At 41.5% G+C, this 25,816-nt stretch overlaps 1 protein-coding gene across 2 annotated transcripts in view; it reads right to left on the bottom strand.

Annotated features, from left to right (window-relative positions):
- The window catches only part of nnt2 (nicotinamide nucleotide transhydrogenase 2), a 44,206-nt gene extending 18,743 nt beyond the window's left edge, over positions 1 to 25,463 (bottom strand). The window contains exons 1-8 of one of the 2 annotated variants that reach the window (XM_034193614.1): positions 25,278 to 25,463; positions 21,929 to 22,094; positions 16,546 to 16,775; positions 16,245 to 16,444; positions 16,070 to 16,157; positions 3,281 to 3,369; positions 2,972 to 3,159; positions 37 to 170 (exon numbers count right to left, since the gene is read on the bottom strand). In XM_034193614.1, the coding sequence (XP_034049505.1) occupies positions 37 to 170; positions 2,972 to 3,159; positions 3,281 to 3,369; positions 16,070 to 16,157; positions 16,245 to 16,444; positions 16,546 to 16,775; positions 21,929 to 22,058 (1,059 nt within the window). In that variant the 5' untranslated portion in view covers positions 22,059 to 22,094; positions 25,278 to 25,463. The remainder of the gene's footprint in view (positions 1 to 36; positions 171 to 2,971; positions 3,160 to 3,280; positions 3,370 to 16,069; positions 16,158 to 16,244; positions 16,445 to 16,545; positions 16,776 to 21,928; positions 22,095 to 25,277) is intronic. The other variant, XM_034193620.1, reaches the window with a different exon arrangement.
- Positions 25,464 to 25,816: the final 353 nt, after the last annotated feature.

Here is a 25,816-nt window from a genome sequence, read left to right as displayed (position 1 = left end):
AATTGAGAACTGGGGGGGTGAATTTCCTTTGCCAACCTTGTAAGCATGCAGCTCTCCAGGATTTGTAGTCTCGATATTTCCCCCAGCCTCTGCCGCCAAATCCACCACCACCGAACCATCTTTCATAGACTCTACAAACTCCTTCTTGATTAGAATAGGAGCCCGTTTACCTACATAGGGAGGGAGAACAGGGATGCACAAGTGAGAAACAGTCACCCTCCCAGCACAGTGGGTGGAGAATTCTTCTCTAGATCAGTGCTCTCAACATGTACGTTAGCAGTGGCACCCACCTTTAGAATGCTAAATAAAGTCATTCTCCACAATGACAATTTAATATTAATCTAATGTTAATTATATGAAGTTTAATCATAACACAAACAACTAGCCCTTGATTTTTAAATAAAATCATCACCATAGTCAATGAACATATGTTTAACTTCCATGACAAATTTTCAGTTTTTAAATGAAATGGCATGTTACAGTTACAAATCTTGCTCATTTGAAGTCTAATTTACTAATAAAACACATTTAAAACAGCTAATGTTAACCAAAGTGATGTATAACATCATTAAACAAGTACCATAAAAGAAAATAAATGAATAAAAATGACAATGCAAGAAATCCAAAACCATAGACGCACAAGTGTAGATGGCTTGGCGTTGCTGGAGATTTCAAATGTTAAATAGCCAACCCATAGCAATTATTTTGCCAACTAGGGTGAGACAATATAGGCCTTTGGCATTTGCAGGAGTTCCAATAGCTAAGACAATGTGGATGTTATTTGTTGTATTATACGAAACCAGTGGTTGTCAAAAATAAATAATAACTAGTATGCTGCCAGTGGGATCCATAGGGTCTACATTGGGTTATGTTTATAAAACAGGTAGCTGACTGGTGTTGGGGGAATCACCCAATTACACCCTTATACTAAATATGAGTGAAATTAGTCAACTGGTTCTTGAGATATCACACTAGCAAGCAAAAACAGACCAACGGACTGATATGATGATCAATATATCCCCTCGTATTTCATACCGGGAGCGATAATAAATGATTCAATGATGAGGCCATGGAACAAAAAAGATAGTGGGCTGTTTTTGGAATGTTCAGAAACCGCTGTGGTGGAGCAGTCCTACAAACAACAGTAAGCAGACAGAGTCTGGTCTCGAACAGTGGATAAGCAGAGTCATTTATTTTTCTGTAAAGAATAATTTTGCTTTGCAATAAACAGGGATGATTTAAGCAAAACATCAGTTCGGGTCACACAGAGAAAGCTGGAGTCAGGTTAGCTGCGCTTTTGAGTCTAGTCTAAATAAGATACAAATACTGATTAGTTATCCCACATCCAACTTAATGTACAACACTCCTGTGTCTACTACCAGTTACGTACAGGCCAACTCTTGATTGAAGGTCACGTATTTAGTGGCTAGATGTTTAACAAAGTATTAGCGTGTTGCCCGTGGGGATTCACGGGCTCTAGATTGGGTAGCGTTTATAAAATAGCGAGCTGACATTTTTCCAAGGGTGGTAATAAATTATGCTAAGTTCCTATAATGAGTTGGAATGGTGTGTGTGTCCAGAATGTTTTTAGAACCTTAGACCTCAACCCTTGTATTTCCTGTTAATGCCAAGTGGTTTGTGCGCTTGGTTTCAGTGCAGAAGGTTCCCACTTCAAACCCCACCCCTGTCACATTTCTCCACGTAACGTGGAGAAATGGAAGGGCATCCGCCATAAAACGTGCCAATTCCACATGCAGATCCACCTCGGATTTGCTGTGGTGATCCGAGTCCAGACAAAGGAGCCAAGGGATGTAATTTTTTTTTTATTATTGTTAATTTACCATCTTAATGCATTTAGAAATTGTTTAGGTTCTTGTTGTCATATACACACACTACTATTCTTACTTCTATTTTGTAATTAGATTTTTAAATGAACCACAATGGAAATAAGTGTTTTCACTTTCTTGTGTCATCCATGTATTCACAATTATATTACGTAGTTGCACTGAACTTGCTAAATAAAAATCATGCGCCCACACACTCACGCTTTTAAAGATGATTTGCCACCCCCTGCTGGAATGATGTGCGAATCCAGAATGTAATTAGCATTGTCCTTTGTTCAGTGTTATTTAATATCTGTAGTTTCTCCAAAAATATTAGTCCTATCAACATTCTGTTTTGGCAGCAGCCCTCCCAAAATACATAAGCATACCAAACACTAAATATCAGCTCTCCACAACAAAATCAAAATTATACACATGCATGCATAACTTTATGTCTTTTCTGCATTCTGCTGCAAGCAGGTGCTTTTAATTTTACACACCCACAAGACTGAGACAAGAGACAGTGGCAGAAGACATCAAATGCACTACACTCACTCATGGTAACGGCAACATGACACTTAACTAAACTGACTAAACCAACTGAACTGCAAAAATGCAATCAATAACAACACTGTTAAACTAACATGAACCACAATAGCACTTAAAACCTCAAAACCCTGAACTCCCATAGTGCACTGCAGTACAATATCCATTGTTCACTGTTGTTAGCTAATATCACTAATTTCTCCAAAAATATTAGTCCTATCAACTTTCTGTTTTCCCAGCATTCATCCTTGACCCAAAATGCATAAGCAAATGTCAGCTTCTCCCAGTTTCTCCGTGAACGAAGCCATACACACGCATGCAGAGGCTACTTGGCTATTATAATATAGATACCAGCCTCCAAGTGTGAATATAATGTTTGAAGCTGGATAACGAGCAATCAAATGGTTTATTGGAGCTTTTTATGATGAAAATTCCTGTACTCTGGTGTGACAGATTGTTGATTGTTAACCACACATTAAAAGTATGCTTAAACAAAAATGGGTAAAAGACACAGCATGTGACCATATAATTCATAATTGACTATTAGTTAATGCAGTTTTAAGCTTCTATTTTAAGAAACAGAGAATCAAGAAGGAACTGACCTGGAATGAGGGCCGTGCTAATGACAATATCGACCTCTTTACACTGTTTGGCAAACAGTGCCATCTCAGCCTCAATGAACTCCTTAGACATCTCTTTGGCATAACCACCAACACCTTCACCAGATTCTTTAATGTCCACCTCTAAAGGCTCAGCCCCAAATGACTTGAACTGCTCCAATGCTGCTGGTCTGTTCATGGAGAAACATCAACAGAAAGCCACACAAATCTCAATAACCACTGTTACCTAGTTCCATATGTCTTAATAGATGATCCTCAACAATGTGAAATCAAAACAGTTTGTACGCATACCTGGTATCAAATCCTCTAACAATGGCTCCCATCGACTTGGCTGCTCCTGCTGCAGCTAAACCAGCCACACCTCCCCCAATAACCAGGACCTGTGTAAAAACAAATATGCATATGCAATGTATAGCAAAAAGGAAAGTTATGCATGTAGCTATGATATTTTTTCTAAGGAATAAAAAAGAGGATGCATCATAATCATACAACCCCAATTCCAATTAAGTTGAGACATTGTGTAAAATGTAAATAAAAACAGAATACAATGATTTGCAAATCCTCTTTAACCTATATTCAACTGAATACAGCAAAGACAAGATATTTAATGTTCAAACTGATAAACTTTATTGTTTTTGTGCAAATATTTGCTCATTTTGAAATGGATGCCTGCAACACGTTTCTAAAAAGCTGGGACAGTGGTATGTTTACCACTGTGTTACATCACCTTTCCTTCTAACAACACTCAATAAGCGTTTGGGAACTGAGGACACTCGTGATTGGGTATAAAAGGAGCATCCCAAAAAGCTGTTCACAAGCAAAGATGGGGTGAGGATCACCACTTTGTGAACAACTGCATGAAAAAAAAAAATAGTCCAACAGTTTAAGAACAATGTTTGCAAGGAATTTAGGGATTCCATCATCTGCAGTCCATAATATAATAAGATTCAGAGAATCTGGAGAACGTTCTACACGTAAGCAGCAAGGCCGAAAACCAACACTGAATGCCCATGACCTTCGATCACTCAGGCGGCACTGCATTAAAAACCGACATCATTGTGTAAAGGATCTTACCGCGTGGGTTCAGGAACACTTCAGAAAACCATTGTCAGTTAACACAGTTCGTCGCTACATCTACAAGTGCAAGTTAAAACTCTACCATGCAAAGCGAAAGGCAGACATAAACAACATCCAGAAACACCGCTGCCTTCTCTGGGCCTGAGCTCATTTGAAATGGACAGACGCAAAGTGGAAAAGTGTGCTGTGGTCTGATGAGTCCACATTTCAAATTGTTTTTGGAAATCATGGACGTCAGGAGAAAGACCATCCAGATTGTTACCACCGCAAAGTTCAAAAGCCAGCATCTGTGATGGCATGGGGGTGTGGTAGTGCCCATGGCATGGGCAACTTACACATCTGTGATGGCACCATCAATGCTGAAAGGTGCATCCAGGATTTGGAGCAACACATCCAAGCTGCCATCCAAGCAACGTGTTTTTCAGGGACGTCCCTGCTTATTTCAGCAAGACAATGCCAAGCCACATTCTGCACGTGTTACAACAGCGTGACTTCATAGTAAAAGAGTGCGGGTACTAGACTGGCCTCTGCCTGCAGTCCAGACCTGTCACTCATTGAAAATGTTGCGCATTATGAAGTGCAAAATACAACAGAGACCCCGGACTGTTGAACAACTGAAGTCGTAGATCAAGCAAGAATGGGAAAGAATTCCACCTACAAAGCATCAACAATTAGTGTCCTCAGTTCCCGAACACTTATTGAGTGTTGTTAGAAGGAAAGGTGATGTAACACAGTGGTAAACATACCACTGTCCCAGCTTTTTTGAAACGTGTTGCAGTTTATCAGTATGAACATTAAATATCTTGTCTTTGTGGTGTATTCAACTGAATATAGGATGAAGAGGATTTGCAAATCATTGTATTCTGTTTTATTTATATTTTACACAATGTCCCAACTTCATTGGAATTGGGGTTGTATCTTAGGCAAGGCAAATTTATTTGTATAGCACAATTCAACAACAAGGTGACAAAGTGCTTCACAGAGACATTAAAAACAGAACAACAAAAGAAGAAAGACAATTTAAAAATCATCAGAACCAATCATTCAGTTAGATTTAAGATAATCTATTTAAAAGCAATGGTGAACAGGTGTGTTTTACATAAACTCTGTCTCGGCTGTTCTAAAGTTTACTGGGAGTTCATTTCAGATATGAGGGGGCATAGAAACTGAATGCTGCCTCTCCATGTTTAGTTCTGACTTGAGGAACGGAGAGCAGACCTGTCTCAGACAACCTTAGTGTTCTAGAGGGTTCATACACAATGAGGAGCTCTCCAACATATTTTGGCCCCAAACCATTTAGAGCTTTATAGACTAGCAGATTAATTTTAAAATCTGACAGACAGGGAGCCAGTGTAAGAATCAGGACTGGAGTGATGCAGTCCATTTTCTTGGTTTTAGTCAGAACTCGAGCAGAGGCATTTTGAATCTGCTGCAGGTGTCTGATAGATTGTTTTGGTCAGACCTGTGAAGATACTGTTACAATAATTAAGTCTACTAAAGACAAACAGGTTTCACCAGGTCCTGTTGCCTTTTTATCCTAGATATGTTCTTTAAATGATAGTAAGCTGACTTTGAAATTGTCTCTGTACGCTTCTCAAAATTGAGGTCCGAGTTCATGACGACACCCAAATCTTTAGCCTGCACTGTGGTTTTACAATATGATGAATAAGATAAGATAAAACTTTATTGATCTCAGAGGAGAAATTCACATGTTACATCAGCTCTTAAAAAAAAGACAAGATGGGTGCAAGTAGAGGAAAATGTTCATGAAACAGCGTGTGCAAGGATAAGCAATAATAATAATAATTGTAACAGTACAATAAAATAAGAAAATGAGGTAGAATATATATATATATATATATATATATATATATATATATATATATATATATATATACACACACACACACACACACACACACACACACACACACACATACAGTAGTGTTCAGAATAGTAGTAGTGATATGTGACTAAAAAGATTAATCCAGGTTTTGATTATACGAGGTCTGTCAATAAAGTATAGGTCCTTTTTATTTTTTTCAAAAACTATATGGATTTCATTCATATGTTTTTACGTCAGACATGCTTGAACTCTCGTGCGCATGCGTGAGTTTTTCCACGCCTGTCTGTGACGTCATTCGCCTGTGAGCACTCCTTGTGGGAGGAGTCGTCCAGCCCCTCGTCGGAATTCCTTTGTCTGAGAAGTTGCTGAGAGACTGGCGCTTTGTTTGATCAAAATTTTTTCTAAACCTGTGAGGCACATCGAAGTGGACACGGTTTGAAAAATTAAACTGGTTTTCGGTGAAAATTTTAACGGCTGATGAGAGATTTTGAGGTGATACTGTCGCTTTAAGTACTTCCCACGATGCGAGACGTCGCGCAGCGCTCTCAGGCGCCGTCGTCAGCCTGTTTCAAGCTGAAAACCTCCACATTTCAGGCTCTATTAATCCAGGACGTCGTGGGAGAACAGAGAAGTTTCAGAAGAAGTCGGTTTCAGCATTTTATCTGGATATTCCACTGTTAAAGGAGATTTTTTTTAATGAAAGACGTGCGGACGGATTGCAGCGTCGGCTCGCAGCCGCTGCGACGCTCCGCCACAGGAAAAACACCTCTGTTGGAAGCCTTAAGGACAAGTTGGAACATGTCCAGCTGTTAAACAATTTCTCATATACTCCCTCCACTGAAAGCCATCAAAAGCCGCCTGGATTTTACAAATGGTTATCAACACGGAGGTGTTTGCCGGCTGCGTCCCGACGCGCGGACCCGTCCGCACGTCTTTAGCGCCAGTCTCTCAGCAACTTCTCAGACAAGGGGCTGGACAACTCCTCCCACAAGGAGTGCTCACAGGCGAATGACGTCACCGACAGGTGTGGAAAAACTCACGCATGCGCACGAGGGTTCAAGCATGTCTGATGTAAAAACATAAGAATGAAATCCATATAGTTTTTGAAAAAAATAAAAAGGACCTATACTTTATTGACAGCCCTCGTATTTCTTATTGTTACATGGTAAACAAGGTACCAGTAGATTCAGTAGATTCTCACAAATCCAACAAGACCAAGCATTCATGATATGCACACACTTAAGACTATGAAATTGGGCTATTAGTAAAAAAAAAAAAAAAAAAAAAAAAGTAGAAAAGGGGGTGTTCACAATAATAGTAGCATCTGTTGTTGATGCCACAAACTCAAAACTATTATGTTCAAACTGCTTTTTTAGCAATCCTGTGAATCACTAAACTAGTATTTAGTTGTATAACCACAGTTTCATGATTTCTTCACATCTGTGAGGCATTAATTTTGTTGGTTTGGAACCAAGATTTTGCTCGTTTACTAGTGTGCTTGGGGTCATTGTCTTGTTGAAACACCCATTTCAAGGGCATGTCCTCTTCAGCATAAGGCAACATTCAAAGGATTCAAAGGAATTTTATTGTCATATGTACAGAAGAACATGTTCCCTGCACAATGAAATGTGTCTACTGCATTTAACCCATCCTAATTGCCAGTAGGAGCAGAAGTCGCCATTAGGCGCCCGGTGAACATGACCTCAAGTATTTTGACATATCCAAACTGATCCATGATACCTGGTATGCGATATATAGGCCCAACACCATAGTAGGAGAAACATGCCCATATCATGATGCTTGCACCACTATGCTTCACTGTCTTGGCTTGAATTCAGAGTTTGGGGGTTGTCTCACAAACTGTCTGCGGCCCTTGGACCCAAAAAGAACAATTTTATTCTCATCAGTCCACAAAATATTCCTCCATTTCTCTTTAGGCCAGCTGATGTGTTCTTTGGAAAATTGTAACCTCTTCTGCACGTCTTATTTAACCGAGGGACTTTGCGGGGGATTCTTGCAAATAAATTAGCTTCACACAGGCGTCTTCTAACTGTCACAGCACTTACAGGTAACTCCAGACTGTCTTTGATCATCCTGGAGCTGATCAATGGGTGAGCCTTTGCCATTCTGGTTATTCTTCTATCCTTTTTGATGGTTGTTTTCCGTTTTCTTCCACGCGTCTTTTTTTTTTGTCCATTTTAAAGCATTGGAGATCATTGTAGATGAACAGCCTATAATTTTTTGCACCTGCGTATAGGTTTTGCGCTCTCAAATCAACCTTTTAATCAAATTACGCTGTTCTTCTGAACAATGTCTTGAATGTCCCATTTTCCTCAGGCTTTCAAAGAGAAAAGCATGTTCAACAGGTGCTGGTTTCATCTTTAAATAGGGGACACCTGATTCACACCTGTTTGTTCCACAAAACTGATGAACTCACTGACTGAATGCCACACTACTATTATTGTGAACACCCACTTTTCTACTTTTTTTTTTTTACTAATAGCCCAATTTCATAGCCTTAAGAGTGTGCATATCATGAATGCTTGGTCTTGTTGGATTTGTGAGAATCTACTGAATCTACTGGTACCTTGTTTCCCATGTAACAATAAGAAATATACTCAAACCTGGATTAATCTTGTTAGTCACACAGCACTACAATTATTCTGAACACTACTGTATAAACATGATTGGGATTGAAAAAGAGATAGGAGCATCTTATTTACAATATGTGAAGTGAAATTTAGATGTGATAAGGTGACAGTGCAGAGATTTGTAAACGAGTTGTTATTGCACATATTAATACTGCACGTGATTTGTGGACATATTATTGCATGTGGTTATTTCACAGTGTTATCGTACAGTCTGACAGCAGCAGGGAGGAACGACCTGCTGTATCGTTCCTTCTTGCACTGAGGGTGCCTCAGCCTGTCACTGAACGAGCTGCTCAGCTCCACTACAGTCCGGTGCAGAGGGTGAGAGGAGGTGTCCATGATGGATTTGAACTTGGCTAACACTCTCCTCTCAGCCACCTCCTCCAGAGAGTCCAGAGGACAGCACTGGCCTTCCTGACCAGCTTATTCAGTCTTTTTCTCTCCCGCTCTATGCTGCCCGGGGCACAACAGACGACAGCATAGAGGAGAGCAGAGGCTACAGCAGAGTCATAGAAGGTCTTAAACAGAGGCCTGCTCACTCCAAAGGATCTCAGTCTCCTCAGGAGGTGGAGGCGACTCTGTCCTTTCTTGTACAGGGCGTCAGTGTTGTGAGTCCAGTCCAGTTTGTTGTTGAGGTGAACACCCAGGTATTTGAAACTGTCCACAGTCTCTATGTTCTCCCCCTGGATGTTCACCGATGGGTGAGGTGGTGGATCCCACCTGAAGTCGATCACCATCGCCTTTGTCTTACTGGTGTTGAGACACAAGTGGTTGCGCTCACACCAGTCCACAGAGTCTGTGGTGACCGACCAGTACTCCAGCTCATTCCCCTCAGACACACGACCCACAACGGTGGAGTCAGAGAACGTCTGGAGATGGCACATGTCCGTGTTGCAGGTGAAGTCCGAGGTGAAAAGGAAAGGTGAGAGGACGGTGCCCTGGGGGGCTCCGGTGCTGCACCTTACCTCCTAAGACTGACAGCTGCACGTACTGCGGCCAGTCAGTGAGGTAGTCGATGGTCCAGGCTGCAAGATGTCCGTTCACACCTGCGTCCTCCAGCTTCCCCGCAGCAGCGCCGGACTGATGGCGTTGAAAGAACTGGAGAAATCAAAGAACACGACTCTCACAGCACTCCCGCCAGTCTCCAGGTGGGTGAACACTCGCTGCAGTAGGTAGATGACAGCGTCATCTACCCCGATGTTGGTCCTGTAGGTGAACTGCAGTGGATCCAGGATGTCGCTCACCACGGTGTGGAGGTGAGACAGGACGAGCCGCTCCATGGTCTTCATGAGGTGGAAGGTCAGGGCAACTAGTCTGGTTCCTTGGCATGCAGTGTTTTGGGAACCGGGACCACACATGAGGTCTTCCACAGGGTGGGGACCACCCCCAGGCTGAGGCTCTTGTTGAAGATGTGGCTGAGGACCTCACAGAGCTCATCTGCACAGGTCCTCGGAGGCCTCAGGGAGATCCCATCAGGTCCTGCTGCTTTCCTCTGCTTCATGGAGCTGTTGTACTAGACAGTTCTTTGTTACTGTTCTTGAAAATTGCAAACATACTACAAGGTCTTGTGAAAAGAATCTTATTTTACTGTTATATGATAGTTTCCTCACATGTTATATCAGGGTCCATGTTTTCTTGTTAAACCCAACCTGTGTTTGCACTAAGGTTGTTTGAAAGTTTTTTGTTCTGTTGCTCTATAAAAAAGCCCTCCGTAAAGCTAGGACATCTTTCTACTCATCACTAATTGAAGAAAATAAGAACAACCCCAGGTTTCTTTTCAGCACTGTAGCCAGGCTGACAAAGAGTCAGAGCTCTATTGAGCTGAGTATTCCATTAACTTTAACTAGTAATGACTTCATGACTTTCTTTGCTAACAAAATTTTAACTATTAGAGAAAAAATTACTCATAACCATCCCAAAGACGTATCGTTATCTTTGGCTGCTTTTAGTGATGCCGGTATTTGCTTAGACTCTTTCTCTCAGATTGTTCTGTCTGAGTTATTTTCATTAGTTACTTCATCCAAACCATCAACATGTCTATTATACCCCATTCCTACCAGGCTGCTCAAGGAAGCCCTACCATTATTTAATGCTTCGATCTTAGATATGATCAATCTATCTTTGTTAGTTGGCTATGTACCACAGGCTTTTAAGGTGGCAGTAATTAAACCATTACTTAAAACGCCATCACTTGACCCAGCTATTTTAGCTAATTATAGGCCAATCTCCAACCTTCCTTTTCTCTCAAAAATTCTTGAAAGGGTAGTTGTAAAACAGCTAACTGATCATCTGCAGAGGAATGGTCTATTTGAAGAGTTTCAGTCAGGTTTTAGAATTCATCATAGTACAGAAACAGCATTAGTGAAGGTTACAAATGATCTTCTTATGGCCTCAGACAGTGGACTCATCTCTGTGCTTGTTCTGTTAGACCTCAGTGCTGCTTTTGATACTGTTGACCATAAAATTTTATTACAGAGATTAGAGCATGCCATAGGTATTAAAGGCACTGCGCTGCAGTGGTTTGAAACATATTTGTCTAATAGATTACAATTTGTTCATGTAAATGGGGAATCTTCTTTACAGACTAAGGTTAATTATGGAGTTCCACAAGGCTCTGTGCTAGGACCAATTTTATTCGCTTTATACATGCTTCCCTTAGGCAGTATTATTAGACGGTATTGCTTAAATTTTCATTGTTACGCAGATGATACCCAGCTTTATCTATCCATGAAGCCAGAGGACACACACCAATTAGCTAAACTGCAGGATTGTCTTACAGACATAAAGACATGGATGACCTCTAATTTCCTGCTTTTAAACTCAGATAAAACTGAAGTTATTGTACTTGGCCCCAAAAATCTTAGAAACATGGTGTCTAACCAGATCCTTACTCTGGATGGCATTACCCTGACCTCTAGTAATACTGTGAGAAATCTTGGAGTCATTTTTGATCAGGATATGTCATTCAAAGCGCATATTAAACAAATATGTAGGACTGCTTTTTTGCATTTATGCAATATCTCTAAAATTAGAAAGGTCTTGTCTTAGAGTGATGCTGAAAAACTAATTCATGCATTTATTTCCTCTAGGCTGGACTATTGTAATTCATCATTATCAGGTTGTCCTAAAAGTTCCCTGAAAAGCCTTCAGTTAATTCAAAATGCTGCAGCTAGAGTACTAACGGGGACTAGAAGGAGAGAGCATATCTCACCCATATTGGCCTCTCTTCATTGGCTTCCTGTTAATTCTAGAATAGAATTTAAAATTCTTCTTCTTACTTATAAGGTTTTGAATAATCAGGACCTCATAGTACCATATCACCCCAATAGAGCGCTTCGCTCTCAGACTGCAGGCTTACTTGTAGTTCCTAGGGTTTGTAAGAGTAGAATGTGAGGCAGAGCCTTCAGCTTTCAGGCTCCTCTCCTGTGGAACCAGCTCCCAATTCAGATCAGGGAGACAGACACCCTCTCTACTTTTAAGATTAGGCTTAAAACTTTCCTTTTTGCTAAAGCTTATAGTTAGGGCTGGATCACGTGACCCTGAACCATCCCTTAGTTATGCTGCTATAGATGTAGACTGCTGGGGGGTTCCCATGATGCACTGTTTCTTTCTCTTTTTGCTCTGTATGCACCACTCTGCATTTAATCATTAGTGATCGATCTCTGCTCCCCTCCACAGCATGTCTTTTTCCTGGTTCACTCCCTCAGCCCCAACCAGTCCCAGCAGAAGACTGCCCCTCCCTGAGCCTGGTTCTGCTGGAGGTTTCTTCCTGTTAAAAGGGAGTTTTTCCTTTCCACTGTAGCCAAGTGCTTGCTCACAGGGGGTCGTTTTGACCGTTGGGGTTTTACGTAATTATTGTATGGCCTTGCCTTACAATATAAAGCGTCTTGGGGCAACTGTTTGTTGTGATTTGGCGCTATATAAAAAAAATTGATTGATTGAAAGTTGCAGAACAGAAAAATAAAGGAGTGTTTTGAAAATAATGTTTCCTTAGTGTTTTTGTTTCTTTCCTCTCACAATTACTTGTCTGCAACTGAAAAAGTTTTTCTACCTGTAATATAACCTATATCTAAGTTGCAGCAACAAGAGGTACAAGATCAGATGTATTTCACAACTCTTCTTAAGGATATGTATTTGCTAATTTCACAAAGGTTTAATTATTGATTGCATTTTTTGAACTTGAAAATTCTTCTGTTATAAAGTTATTCAATGAGGACAAAGCTTCAGCTTGTAGCGCATACCTTTTTTGTTAAGGGTCCAAAAAAGAACATTTTATTCATAAAAAAAAAAAAATAAATAATACCGGCTGATTTATCGGCTATCGGCAAATCAGCTGATTTATCGATTATCGCATTTTTTTCCTCCAAATATCGTTATCAGCCTCAAAAAAATCCATATTGGTCAGGCTCTAATAGAGGCTCAAGGATAGAGCCTTGAGGAACTCCACACGTGATTTTTCTCTGGTTAGACTTAAAGTCACTTATCGACACAAAGTAGTCCGTTTTCTAAATAGGACTTAAATCAGCTAAGTACAGAATTAGAAAGTCCCACCCAATTCTCTAATCTGTGGAGTAATATATTAAGAATATATTACTCACCTCACCTTTTATTTTTGCAACAATAATTGGAACATTTTGTCAACAGTAATCACAACATTTTTTTTCCAACCTATTAACTTGGAAATCTTTGCGTAGCAATACGTGTATGTGGCCATACAAAGCCAAGAGAATAGGTTCATCATATGTAAGACACATTAGACACATGTAAGTCACATACATGTACTTCAATCTCAGGAAGTTCTCAGACTCTTTGCGGAGAAGTAGATAGCTCACTGACATCTTTCTGCTTCTTAATGTCATCTTCCACTTCTTTGGCTTTCTGCCTCGAGGCATTTGACTTTGCCAGCAGTGTGAAGTTCCTCTTTTGTTCAGCCTGCAGAGCCTGGTTGTCAGCATCTTTCGTCAATGATTTGTAAGTCTGCCCCAGTTTTTTTTTTTTTTTAGCTTCTTCTGCAGCCCTCTTCCTCAGTTTCTTTCGATTCTCTTGTTCTGCCTGCTGTGCCTGCAGGTGGGATGTGTTCCTTGCATAAGCCCTTTTCACACTGGCGCATTCATAGAGCTGCTTATTGTGGCGTATCGTCTTCGCTGAGTTGAGCAGCTCTCCGCCCACTTTTAGCAGCTCTGTCGAGTTTCTTCTCTCTACACAGCAGAATGTTGAGGGCTACACGTGTAGGACGGAAAAAAAATTAAACATATTTAATTTTCTTCGGCGTAGAGCGCTGGACAGTTTTAAGCACGTCTGCGCAGCACAGCATGCAAATCTGTGCAACACGGCGCTCCTGTATACAACCAAAAACTGAGGGCATGTATCCAGAGGAATCAGCTGAGAACATGATCACACAGCCCACAGCACCTGTGTGTGCTCAGAACAGGGAATTGAACCTCAACTCAGAAATCCAGAAACAGCAGCTCACTCGCTCTCTCTCACTCTGTGTCTCTCTCTTTCCCTCTGTCGTGCTCTCGCTCTATCTCTGTGTATGTCTGTCAAACCTGTGACTTTAAAATGAAAGTGCACTTGCTGCATGTCGGTGCGCTCATCAAACGCCCTGATCGATCAGGTCTGACCAAATCAGCGGACCTGATCGGAGCAACCGGAGCTTTAAAAGTTTAATGAGTCACAGCGCTTCATTCACAGCAGCCTTTACCACAGCCAGACACAGCAGCATCTGTACACGATGAAAATGATCCACCAAGACAAAAAAATTATAAAAATAATGTTAAATGACTGTTTCTGAGCTGCACCACACCGTGCAGTAGAGAACAGAGCACACTTCCACAGAGGCAGAAAATAGTAGTTTTGGCTACATACATAGCAGTAATGAAACTGTAAAAACCTCATGATACAGTCCACTGTTTTCCAAGTGCAGTGATATGTTCTGCACAGCCGGCAGGAGGGAACTGGTTTTAAATAGCGGCAAGGTACACGCGACTGTGTGCACACATTAAAAAGCGAACACACGCAGCTGCAAGCAGATCCACGAACACGGAAAAAGGCTGAGTATGTGCGCATTTCGAGCGTATTTAAATGAAACAATGCTGCAATACGCAGCTCTACAAATATGCCAGTGTGAATGGGGCTATAGGTATGACTGCAGTAGCCCTGGTGCAACCTCAAAGTCACCAATAGGCAGTCCCGAAAGAGCGACAGTGCCATAGATCACTCTCTGTGACACCAGTGAGTGGGTCTTTAGATTTGGAGCAAGCAGGTCACTGTTGATGGAGAATGCTAGCTCTGAAGGGGTGCTACTCCCTTTTGGCTTCATAGTCTGGTATTGTACACAACAGGTGTTTGTGTTACAGGTTACAAGGTTATAGGTGCACCACAGCTGGGTAAGACTTCCTTTTGTCCCCCTCATTTCTTAATAAAAATGTTTAGGCAGTATTCAACTATTTATTATTTTACACATAAGCATGTACCTTATTCAGTGCCCAAATGTGTTTAAAAGTGATTAAAAGCTAAAATAATGTTTCATTTACTCTATCCAGGGTTGCGGCTGCAACGCTTATCGTGCGGATATGCCCCACTAAGTTACCCCCTATGCTGTGAAAAAATCCTGGCAAGAGCCCTGCTCTCTAATATGTAAAGCTGACCGTGTGTGTGTGTGTGTGTGTGTGTGTGTGTGTGTTTGTGTTTGTTCGCTATGCACAACCACAAATTAAGTAATCCATACCAAAATTGTTATGGTGACTGGGAGCACCAAGGGGGAGGTCACTGGGGCCCTTACGTTGAAAGTGTACACGCGCAAACAGAACAACACACGGTCAGCCTTATATATTAAATCATGACACTGAAGCACTTATTTTTGCAGTTCATATATTACTTAGGTCAGGTAGCAAGTATCGCACATTACTTACTACGTAGTAGCGGCTTAATTACAATCCGAATGGGCAGCGCACACCGTGTGCCAGTTAAAGCAAGGGTTTTTTCAATTAAAATGTACCTGCGGTGTACAGCATGCCAGAGCATTGCAGTGATATGACATGCTGTGACCTTTTTATCATCATCATTCACTTGAGTCTCATGAATGTCATAAATTGCTCTATGAAAATTAATGACGACGACAAACACACAATGCAATGAAACTTCCTACACCTTAACTAAAATGACATGAAATATACAAGGACATGGCTAAAATTCATATCTATTACCCATGCGTAGAACAGGTAACTCAGCTAGTATTTATATAATGCTCCAATAATTTTGGCCTGAGGGGGGCAAAAGGAATCATCCAGGCGATCATCCAGAAGAATTAATTCACTGTTTGGTATGGATACAAACTGAGAAAGTCTGACCAAAAAACAATTTCCTGACATTTTCCTGACTGGAAAAAGGGGAAGAAAATTTCCAGGATTTCCCTGATTTTGCAGGAAACCCTGTATTTTCATTGGCCAGCTATGACAGAACATAAAATATGGACATATGTCTACTTCTTTTGTAGACACTTACCTTTGCTGGGGGGACTTTTCCTGCAGCTGTGATTTGACCGGTAAAAAACCTGCCAAAGTGGTTTGCCGCCAGAACTACAGCCTTGTACCTACAAAGAAAAAAACTCAAGTTTTACAACAATAACATCTCTGAGCAGCTGCAACCAGAATCTGCATGCAATCTATTTCTTTTGTACCCAGCAATGTTGGCCATGGAGCTGAGTGCATCGTAGCCCTGTGCGATGGTAACTCTGGGCACCTGGTCCATGGCCAGTACAGTGCTCTGTCTCTGAGACAGCTTCTGCATCAGCTCTGCATTCTGTGCTGGATAGATGAAGCTCACAAGGGTAGACTTGGGCTTCAGCAGGTCAACCTCTCCTAAACTGGGGGCTCGCACCTAAAGATATCAAACATGAAGGAGGAATGCATTTGTGTCACATGAACCTGTAGCAGATGACTGGTTAGAAGAACAATCACAGGAAGTAGAACTGTACGAACCTTAAGGACCAAGTCGGAGCCAAAGGCTCCATTCATGTCTGTGATACTGGCTCCAGCATCTTTGTACTGCTGGTCAGAGAATTTGGATTCTTCTCCAGCTCCAGTTTCCACCTGCACCTGGAAGCCCTGTTTGACCAATGCCTGCACCCCCGCCGGAGACAAGGCCACACGGCGCTCATTCTGTACAGTCTCCTTGGGAACGCCAACCACCACGTCCTTGTAGAGAACACCTGAACACACACACACACACACACGCTTAGTGATAAGTTAGTCTGCAGTACAAAAAAAAAAAAAAATCTGTGCGGTATTTTTACAAACTAAATTAGTTTCATAGAAAATTTCAAGCCTGATTATTCTGAGATGCATCATGACATTGAAATCTTGACAAAAATTAAACATTTAAAAAAAGGAACATGTTTCTTCAAGTGGCGTGTGGAGTAACGGCCTTACTGTCATGAGACTGTGTGACCCACTAAACATTTGCACTGCAAACACAGACTCTACTAATAAAACTGACATAACTTTAATGGGCTTGAAATTTAGCCTTCTCAGCCCAAAATCAATAGGGTTCTTTGAGTCAGGTGAGGTAATGCATATAACATTTGCAAATGAGCAGCTCTGTAATTTCTAGTTTATAAGAAAGCAACTTTGACCTTGTACCACCTGACCTCCAAAGCAGCAACACTGTTGGAGTCTGACTACCTCACATACAACGCAAGTTTACTAACAATCAGGAATGTACGGCAGAATTTAAAAAAAGATAATTATTTATAAGCTTTGCAGCCAAGTTCTGTAACTCTTCCCACGGGATCCCAAAACAGCTGGGAAATACTGCATTGTGTCCTGGGTCCTCCTCCCAGTTAGGTGTACCTGGAAGACCTCCATAGGGAGATGACCAGGGGGCATCCTCACCAGATGCCCAAACCACCTCAACCGGCTCCTTTCCATGCAAAGAAGCAGGAACTCTACTCAGAATCCCTCCCAGATGCTAGAGCTCCTTATTCAGTTTTAATCATGTAAATTAATTAAATTGACGGTTTCTTTTGTTATTCTTGGGTGACAATAACCTGCCTCCTTCCTAGAATTTGTCAAAACATCCGATCTAAAAAAAGGTTTCACACTGCAAACACATTGGACCATGGTTCAGTTTGATTCTGACCAAGACCACCTTTTTTTTAGTCAGATTAAAATTGGGTCCTTTGGTCTGGACCATAGAACGAGGCAGCTTTCACAACTGCTATTCTGGTAGAACGTATAGTTAGTTGTTACCTTTACTTAAGAAGCATTATGTGTTTTTGGTAGCCAGGTAGTTAGTTACTGATGGACACACGCATACATATGTGAAAACAAATAACTTGACAGTACTTTATATTATTTTACACTTCCTCTCACATAACTGTAAATATCCACAATGGTTATAAATGGGATGGTCTGCTGGTTCTATCGAAAAACTCATTCTCACGCTAGACAAAATATTAAATGAACTGACTTTAAGTCAGTAAGTCCCTGCGGTTGCTCCCTTGTTTTGGGAGTTGCTACAGCAGATCCGAGGTGGCTCTGCATATTGATTTGGCAGAGGTTTTACACCGAATGAACAGAACTCAATATTACATGGAGAATGGGCGAGGGTGGGCTTTGAACCTGGAACCTTCCACACTTGAAATAAGTGTGCTTAACCACTAGCTGTGCCCTCACAAAATTGACTGGCTGCAAACTAGTTAAAAACAGAAATTTTGACAAGCAATTAATCATTTTGAGTCATTTAATATTTCAACTTGTTAAATGTGTATATTGTCTGTTTCTCTGGGTTGAGTACAAAAGACATTTGAAGACATGTTGGGTTCCGTAGAAAACTGGTCAACATTTTTCACCATTTGATGAAACTAACTAATAAATTGAGAAATATATTGATGATCAAAATAATTGCTACGCCTCTGTCCCACCGAATAACAAAGCCATGAATAATGAGCCAAGTATGGATTTGCCAGAAATGTCAGTGATTATTTGAATAATGATCCACGTATAAATCTATCACGTATCTGCTATGAGGAAGCATCTATGTGCCTCTCTGTACCTCACGTGCCAGGTATTAGCCTCCAATGAGCCACGACCGACCTGTCTTTTAAAGTGTGGGTTTTCAATTCACAGCATATATTCAAGATGGTGTCACATTTTTTAAACGCAGTTCCCCCCCCCCAAAAAAAAAAAACACTCCTGTACAGTCCGGCCGGTGTGCGCCATACACCAGGCTGCTGCTCAGCTGTGTTCCAGTGTCACTAAATGCGCTTCTTCTCGCTAGCTTTATTTATTCCAAGGCTCACCGGTGATCCAACTTTTAACTTTGTGTTCGCCCGTTATTGTCTCCAAAATCGCGCTTTTTCCCCGCTGGTGTTCTGCGTAAATGCTCGTCTTGAGCGTGAGCCATTGTGTCAGGGCGTACACACAGCGGAGCTCATCTGATCCATTGTAACAAGATGTTAAATCTATCATAAACATACTTTTACAGCTGCTTATAAAGAAGGAATGAACATGCAGCTGTTTTACCAAGCTATTACAACAAAAACATTACAAACACTTACCTTTTAGGCTGTTCCAAATATGTTCTCCACCTCAGCACGAGACAGCGAGATGGAAAAAAGGTCCGGATGAAACTGTCCTCTGTGATTCCAGAAGTGATTATAGGTGTTTTCAACTCCTAAGCTCTGACAGAAAATGATTAATCCGCTACAAAATAATTATTTTATACACAGCGCCCGGCGCACAAAGCAGGTGGAATTGTCACGACGAAGTGTGCAAGAGCGCGGAGCCAAAATAGCCTGTCCTGTCCTCGTAGCCACCAGGTGCTCGGATAATGGGCTTTTAACACCTTCGTCCTCACCACAAACATGCTTCTAAAATCCTTGTTTCTCCTCATAGTACCTCGTAAACAAACTGCCCCACGCTGTTGTTGCTAAATTTTGAACTTCTTGAAATTAGCACCACGCTCAGAGATGAGCCTCCTTAGCCAAATATTCTGCCTCTGAAGCCTGGGTCCCACCGAATAATGAAGGATGAATAATGAGCCACCCAGCATGTTTTCTTGGCTACATGAGAGTTTCTTCAACTATCGTTGGAGTTTCGTGGCTCTGAGTGGCTCTTAGAGGCATTATCTTCAGTTAACGAGGCTCCTCTGAGCGTAGCGCTAATTTCAAGAAGTTCAAAATTTAGCAACACCAGCGTGGCGCAGTTTGTGTACGAGTTAATGCGACAACTTAGAGGCATGTGCGTGGTGCTTACGAGTCTGCTAAAAGCCTATTATCTGTGTGCCTGGAAGCTACGTAGGACCTGAGACACTATTTTTGGAGCGGCTGCCCTCCTGCGCACACAATTCCACCTGCTCTATGCGCTGAACACTGTGTATAAAATAATTATTTTGTAGCGGATTAATCATTTTCTGCCAAACCTTGGATGCTGAAAACATCTCTAATCACTTCTGGAATCACAGAGGACTGTTTCATCTGGACGCGTTTTTCCCCTCTCTTTCCTGCTCCATGTGGAATGTATTTTGAACAGCTTAAGGTAATTATTTTTAATGTTTTTTTATAGCTTGATAAAACAGTTCCTAGCTGTAAAGGTATGTCTATAGTTGATTTAATATCTTGTTAATGGATCACATGAGCTCCGCTGTGTGTGCGCACTGAGGCAGTGACTCATCACGCTCCAAACGAGCATTTAGGCAGAACGCCAGCTCACGAAAGAGTGATTTTTCAGTCAATACTGGACGAACACAAACTTAAAATTTGGATGACTGCGGATGTGAGTTTAAAGCCGCGGAAGAAATAACTCCAGTGAAGCCGCTAAAAGCAGAGCAGAAGCTGTGCAGCCACACAGAAGAGAGCGCACAAAAGACCGAGTTTGAAGACATAACACAAAGTTAAAAGTTGTGTCACAGTGACTTGTAAGCTGCGGAATATATATATATATATATATATATATATATATATATAATTTTTCTAAAAGTGATCCACAGGTGTATATAATTAAAGTAGCCACCTCATTGTGTATGCAGAATGGCACCGTGCGCAAAAGAGTGATTTTGCAGAAATAAACGGACAAACACAGTTTAAAGTGAGACCACGGTGTGGAAATGACCGTTTAAAGCCAGGGAAAAAATAAAGCCAGTAAGCCACGGATGGAAAAGAAGCCAGTGAGAAGGCGCACAGAGGTGGCTGTCCAGGAATGGACAGCAGCGCACACGCAAAAAAGCAATTTTGCAGAAATAAACAGACGAACACAAAGTTTAATGTGGGATCACGGTGTGAAAATGACTGTTTAAAGCCAGGGAAAAAAATAAAGCCAGCGAGCCGCAGAGCCAGCGAGGAGCACAGAGGTGGGTGTCCAGGTTCGGTTCTAGCTGGTCTGGTGCATTACAGGAGCCTGGAGCACAGCGCACAACCGTGGGACTGTACTGGAGCATCTATTTTTGGACTGCATTTAAAAAATGTGACATCTTTAAATGCTGCTGTGAATTGAAAACCCACACTTTAAAGGGACCAGGTGTGAGAGGGCTGGAGGTTTGGACCAAACCCATCATGCCTAAACATGTGCCAACATTGCGATATCATGGCGCTATCACGGCGCTACGTGGTTTAGTGTGGCTGATGCGAGCCATTCGAGGCTATAATGACAGGTCGGTCGTGGCTCACTAGAGGCTGCTACGTGGCACATGCGAAATACAGAGAGGCACACAGAGGCACCTTCATAGCAGATACGTGATAGATGAAAACGTGGGTCATTCTTCGAATAATCTCTGACACACCCATGTGTGGCTCATTATTCATGGCTTATTATTCGGTGGGACCCAGGCTTAAGAGCCTCTCAGAGCCATTATTCTCCCACAATTGTTGAATAACTGGACTCGCAAAAAAAAAAAAAAAAACATGCTACGTGGCTCATTATTCATCCTTCATTATTCGGTGGGACCAGGGCTTTAGTTGCAGTACCTGTTGGTTGTGCCATGTAACACGGGCATTACAAATCCCTAGAACTCTTTGCACAGACTTCGTGGGAGTGACAGAGTCCAAACCAGCTCAGCAATCTGTCTCACAGAGCAAGCAGGACTTCACATATTGTGACATTTGTCACAGCAGTGTAAGACTAGGTTTTACAGGCCTATACTGTATGCTTTCTCATTTATGGACTCTGACCTCTGAGATAGCTTTAGCTCTTTAAAGCACCATCACAGACATACTTAACTGTAAAGGGCAGGTTAAAAGCTGATTCTGCAAAATATGACCCCTTTAATTTCTGATCTTAGTCAACGTAGTGAAGGAAACTGAAGAAAGTATGCAGATTGTATTCAGAGAAACCATGATGGAGATGTTAGAAGATGAGCATAGTTTACCTTTAGATGTCAACTGATCCCATAACGCAGGGAAAGTTCTGAAGTGTCTCTTTGCAGGCGTCTTCTGTCGGACACCCCGCTGGAACAAGGTGAAAGACGAAGCGGAGAAGCAGCGCAGGAGTGATGACATGACCACGGACTGTCCACCCTAAAACTCCCTCTGGATCTTAAACACAGAAACACACAGGTACACGTGGGCATACATAAATGTACTTTGTCAGGTGCATATGTATTTCAACGGTGACTTTGAAAGGGTAATTATAGCTGTATAGACCAACACAATGGTGATAAAATGAAATAATCAAGATGTGTTCATGGTGTAGACGTTCAGCTTAGGCCATAAGCAACTGGATAAACTAAATATAACGATTATTATTATTATTATTGTTTGTGCAAAACTGTCACTTTTACAGCTAGTGTTCTTCAGATAAGACAGGAGATGGATACATGAACATTTGCAAGTCAGTGAATATATGTGTTGGCTGTAACTGGAGACACTGTGCAGAATGCAACTTTTGCTTGTAGCATCAGCAGGCACAGCTTCAGAGTAGAGAGAAAAAAAATTCTTAAAAAGATGTGAAACTTCAGCTGCAGTTCCCCAGAAAGGACATAGGAGACTCAAGCCTAGATTTGTGTTTTGTTTTTTGATAGGTGTGAAATGCTGCATCACGTTATCATGAAATCTTATCGTGGCACATGCACTGAATTGAACCGTTTATTTAGTATTGTGACATCACAAAAAGTCACAGAGTGCATGGAAGAAAATGTCTTGCGGAAGAATCATAAAAGCTGTATAAAATACATAAGTAGTAAAAGATAATGTCAAGGACTTCAGAATGACTTTTTTATTATTATTAAACACTCACCACTAATTACTTTCTACACAATTAGAACAATGAAGTGCTGTAATTTCTGGAGTATAAGTTGCAGTTTTTTGTTGTTTTTTTACTAGTTTGACAGACCCTGCGACTTATACTCTGAAGCAATTTATATACACTAAAAATTCACAAGTTTGTCATCAGTGATGGTAATTATAATAACTATATAGAAATTTCCCAGGAAACCAACCACTAAACAAAATAAACTGCAATAATAAAAGAATAACTGCCGACAACACACTACAACACTAACTAAAACACATGCACAACAATCCCAAATTAAAGAAGTGATAACACAGAAAAAGGTGCAACATACTCCAGCGTGACTTTCCAAGTTTCCAATCCACCTAACCTGCATGTCTTTGGATGTGGGTGGAAAGCCCACATCCAAAGACACAGGTAGGAATTGATCCCATGACCTTTTTGCTGTGAGGAAACAGATGCACTGACACTAGCTGCATGCACTTGCACGCACATCGTCGTGATTATCCCACCCGCTGTGATTCCAGCTGGACGCCGTGCATTGTTCCACCGCCTGCCACATGCTCTGTGCTGGACGCTGCATACATAAAATAATAATTTTGTAGCTGATTAATCATTTTCTCTGCAATTTGTCTGTCGAAAATGACTCTAATCGCTTCCTGAATCACAGAGGACCGCTCCAGCAGCGCCATTTGCGCACGTGCGCTGAATAAGCTGGAGAAAGCATTTGGAGCCATCTAAAAAGGTAATTATTTGTCATGTTTACATTATAATGGCTTGGTAAAACAATTGCATTTTCTTTCCTTCTTGTGTGCAGCTGTTAAAGTATGTTTACGATAGATTTAACATCTCCTTATAATCGTTCAGACAAGATGTGCTCTGATACGATCCGTTGACGCAACGTTCACTTCTTTACTCCACTTGACGAGCTGCACGTCATGTTGGCGAGCAGATCGCGCCACGTAGCACGACATTTATGTGTGAAGGATTGTTTTGAACATTTCAAAATTCTCTTTGCACAACTGCACACGCCGGCGCCCCTCTCCTGCACGACACAGGTCGTGCAAGTGCGTGAATCAGTGTCAGTGCACCTTAAGACACCATGCTGCCCGGTTAGTGTATCATCCCACCCCTATTTTCTTCTGTTAAAATCCACCTCTGTTCCACTCTGACATCATCTGCGTCAGTGGTAAAGCAACAGGCAAAAGTTGTACAATGCAGTTTCTCCAAATTACACCTACAGAGGCCTATAACTGCTTCGGAGTTGTCACGGGTGGATCGGTGGGTTCCCTCACATGTCTCCTTCTTGCACGGTCACTGGGTCTTGAGAACTGCCTACTCCATACAGAACCATACTGTTTCTTAAGTATTATTATAAAGGAAGCCCAACACATATTCAGTTACTTAGAAACATCCATCCACTGACTTGTTTAAGGAAAAGACAAGACTTTGTAGCCATTAAATGGCTACGTAGCCAGCAATCCAGTCACCCTATTGAGGCTTCAAATTCTGCAAAATCTTACTAGATCTCAGAGAGGTGGCTCTCGCTGTGAGATCTATGTGGTTTAACGACTACAGAGTCACTCCATTAAGGAAAACTACCAGTAAAAGTTATTGTTTAGCATTAACAATAATCTTATGTTTTGTCCAAGATATGTCCTCTGAACACGTCGGTGTGGGGGGACGACACATAATTCCTAAACAGTTAAAGTGATATTTAACTGAGGTGACCAACACCTTAACCTGTGACCTCAACACCTTAAGGTTAAGGTGTTGAGCTTGAGACCAGAAGATTCTTGGTTCAAATCCCCGCCTGACTGGAAAATCACTAAGGGCCCTTGGGCAAGGTGTGTAGTGAGCGCCTTGACATCGAGGTGAATGTGAGGCATACTTGTAAAGCGCTTTGAGCATCTGATGCAGATGGAAAAGCGCTATATAAATGCAGTCCAATTACCATTTTTCTATTAAATTAAAACAAAGTTCACACTGCAAACTCATCTCGATGGTTTCACTTTAACCTAAATGGTAGTGCAGAGGAACTGTCCAAATACTTATGGAACTGGCTGTAAAAGTACATGAAATCCCCCTAGTAGGCCCTCGACGCTGCACAGACACTAAGCTGTGTTGTGCAGTGAGGCCTGCAGACAGCACAGTGACACTGTAGCCGTGCAGACACACTGCAGGCCCTGGAACACACACTACAGGAACTGGAACACACTACAGGAGCTGGAATTATGGCGCCACAGGCCTGGATGATGTGGCCGCGGAAAGTCACTCAAACACGGTCTGAGTTTAGCAGGAGACCACACACAAGACACATGCTGCATGCACACTCGACAAATACACTTTAACATGACCGAGACTATGCCACGGAGTGTGTACAACTGCAGTAATGTGCAGAGTGTGTTCACATATGGGCTTTTTTTTTCTTGTCGCCATTCATTCACTCAGTCACCAATAAGTGTCCTTCCTTCTCGCAGAACACTCACACTTGCCTCTCGGTTTTCCAGAAAGAGCGGTTTTATGGCGGGCTTTCTGTGGACTTGAGTGTCGTCGGCAGCAGGGTCACCTAGTCTCAAACGTCCTGCCCAAGAACCGAGTCCGAGCCGGTCTGCACAGTCAAACGACCTTCCACAGCCGACATGTCGCTGATGGGCGACCAGCGGGTATAAAAGGAAACCACGTGACCGACGACTGCCTCTTTTTTCTTTTTGTAAAATCTTTATTTAACTGAAAATATGTCAAGATCTTACATTGTTGACAATTCCAATAAATTGTTAAACAGAAATTAAAATCTAGATTTTAATTTCTCGACGATGATGTCAATTTGACATAACTGTCTATAAACTGATAGCAAATTCAAAACTCAAAGAAATTAAATCCTCCATCTATAAATCCCTATAATGCTATAATAAATGTTATAATTTGAGAGGAATATTATTTTTGAGAAATTAAAGATCCGACCCAAAAAGTCATTGTGTTTCTGTTAAAGGTGTTACATCTTAGTTTAAGGTGTGGGTATTTATAA

The sequence above is a fragment of the Thalassophryne amazonica genome, chromosome 2 (assembly GCF_902500255.1).
Source record: "Thalassophryne amazonica chromosome 2, fThaAma1.1, whole genome shotgun sequence".
Lineage (NCBI taxonomy): Eukaryota > Metazoa > Chordata > Actinopteri > Batrachoidiformes > Batrachoididae > Thalassophryne > Thalassophryne amazonica.
Note: the sequence above shows the minus strand (reverse complement) of the source record. Positions and strands in the feature narration are given on the sequence as shown.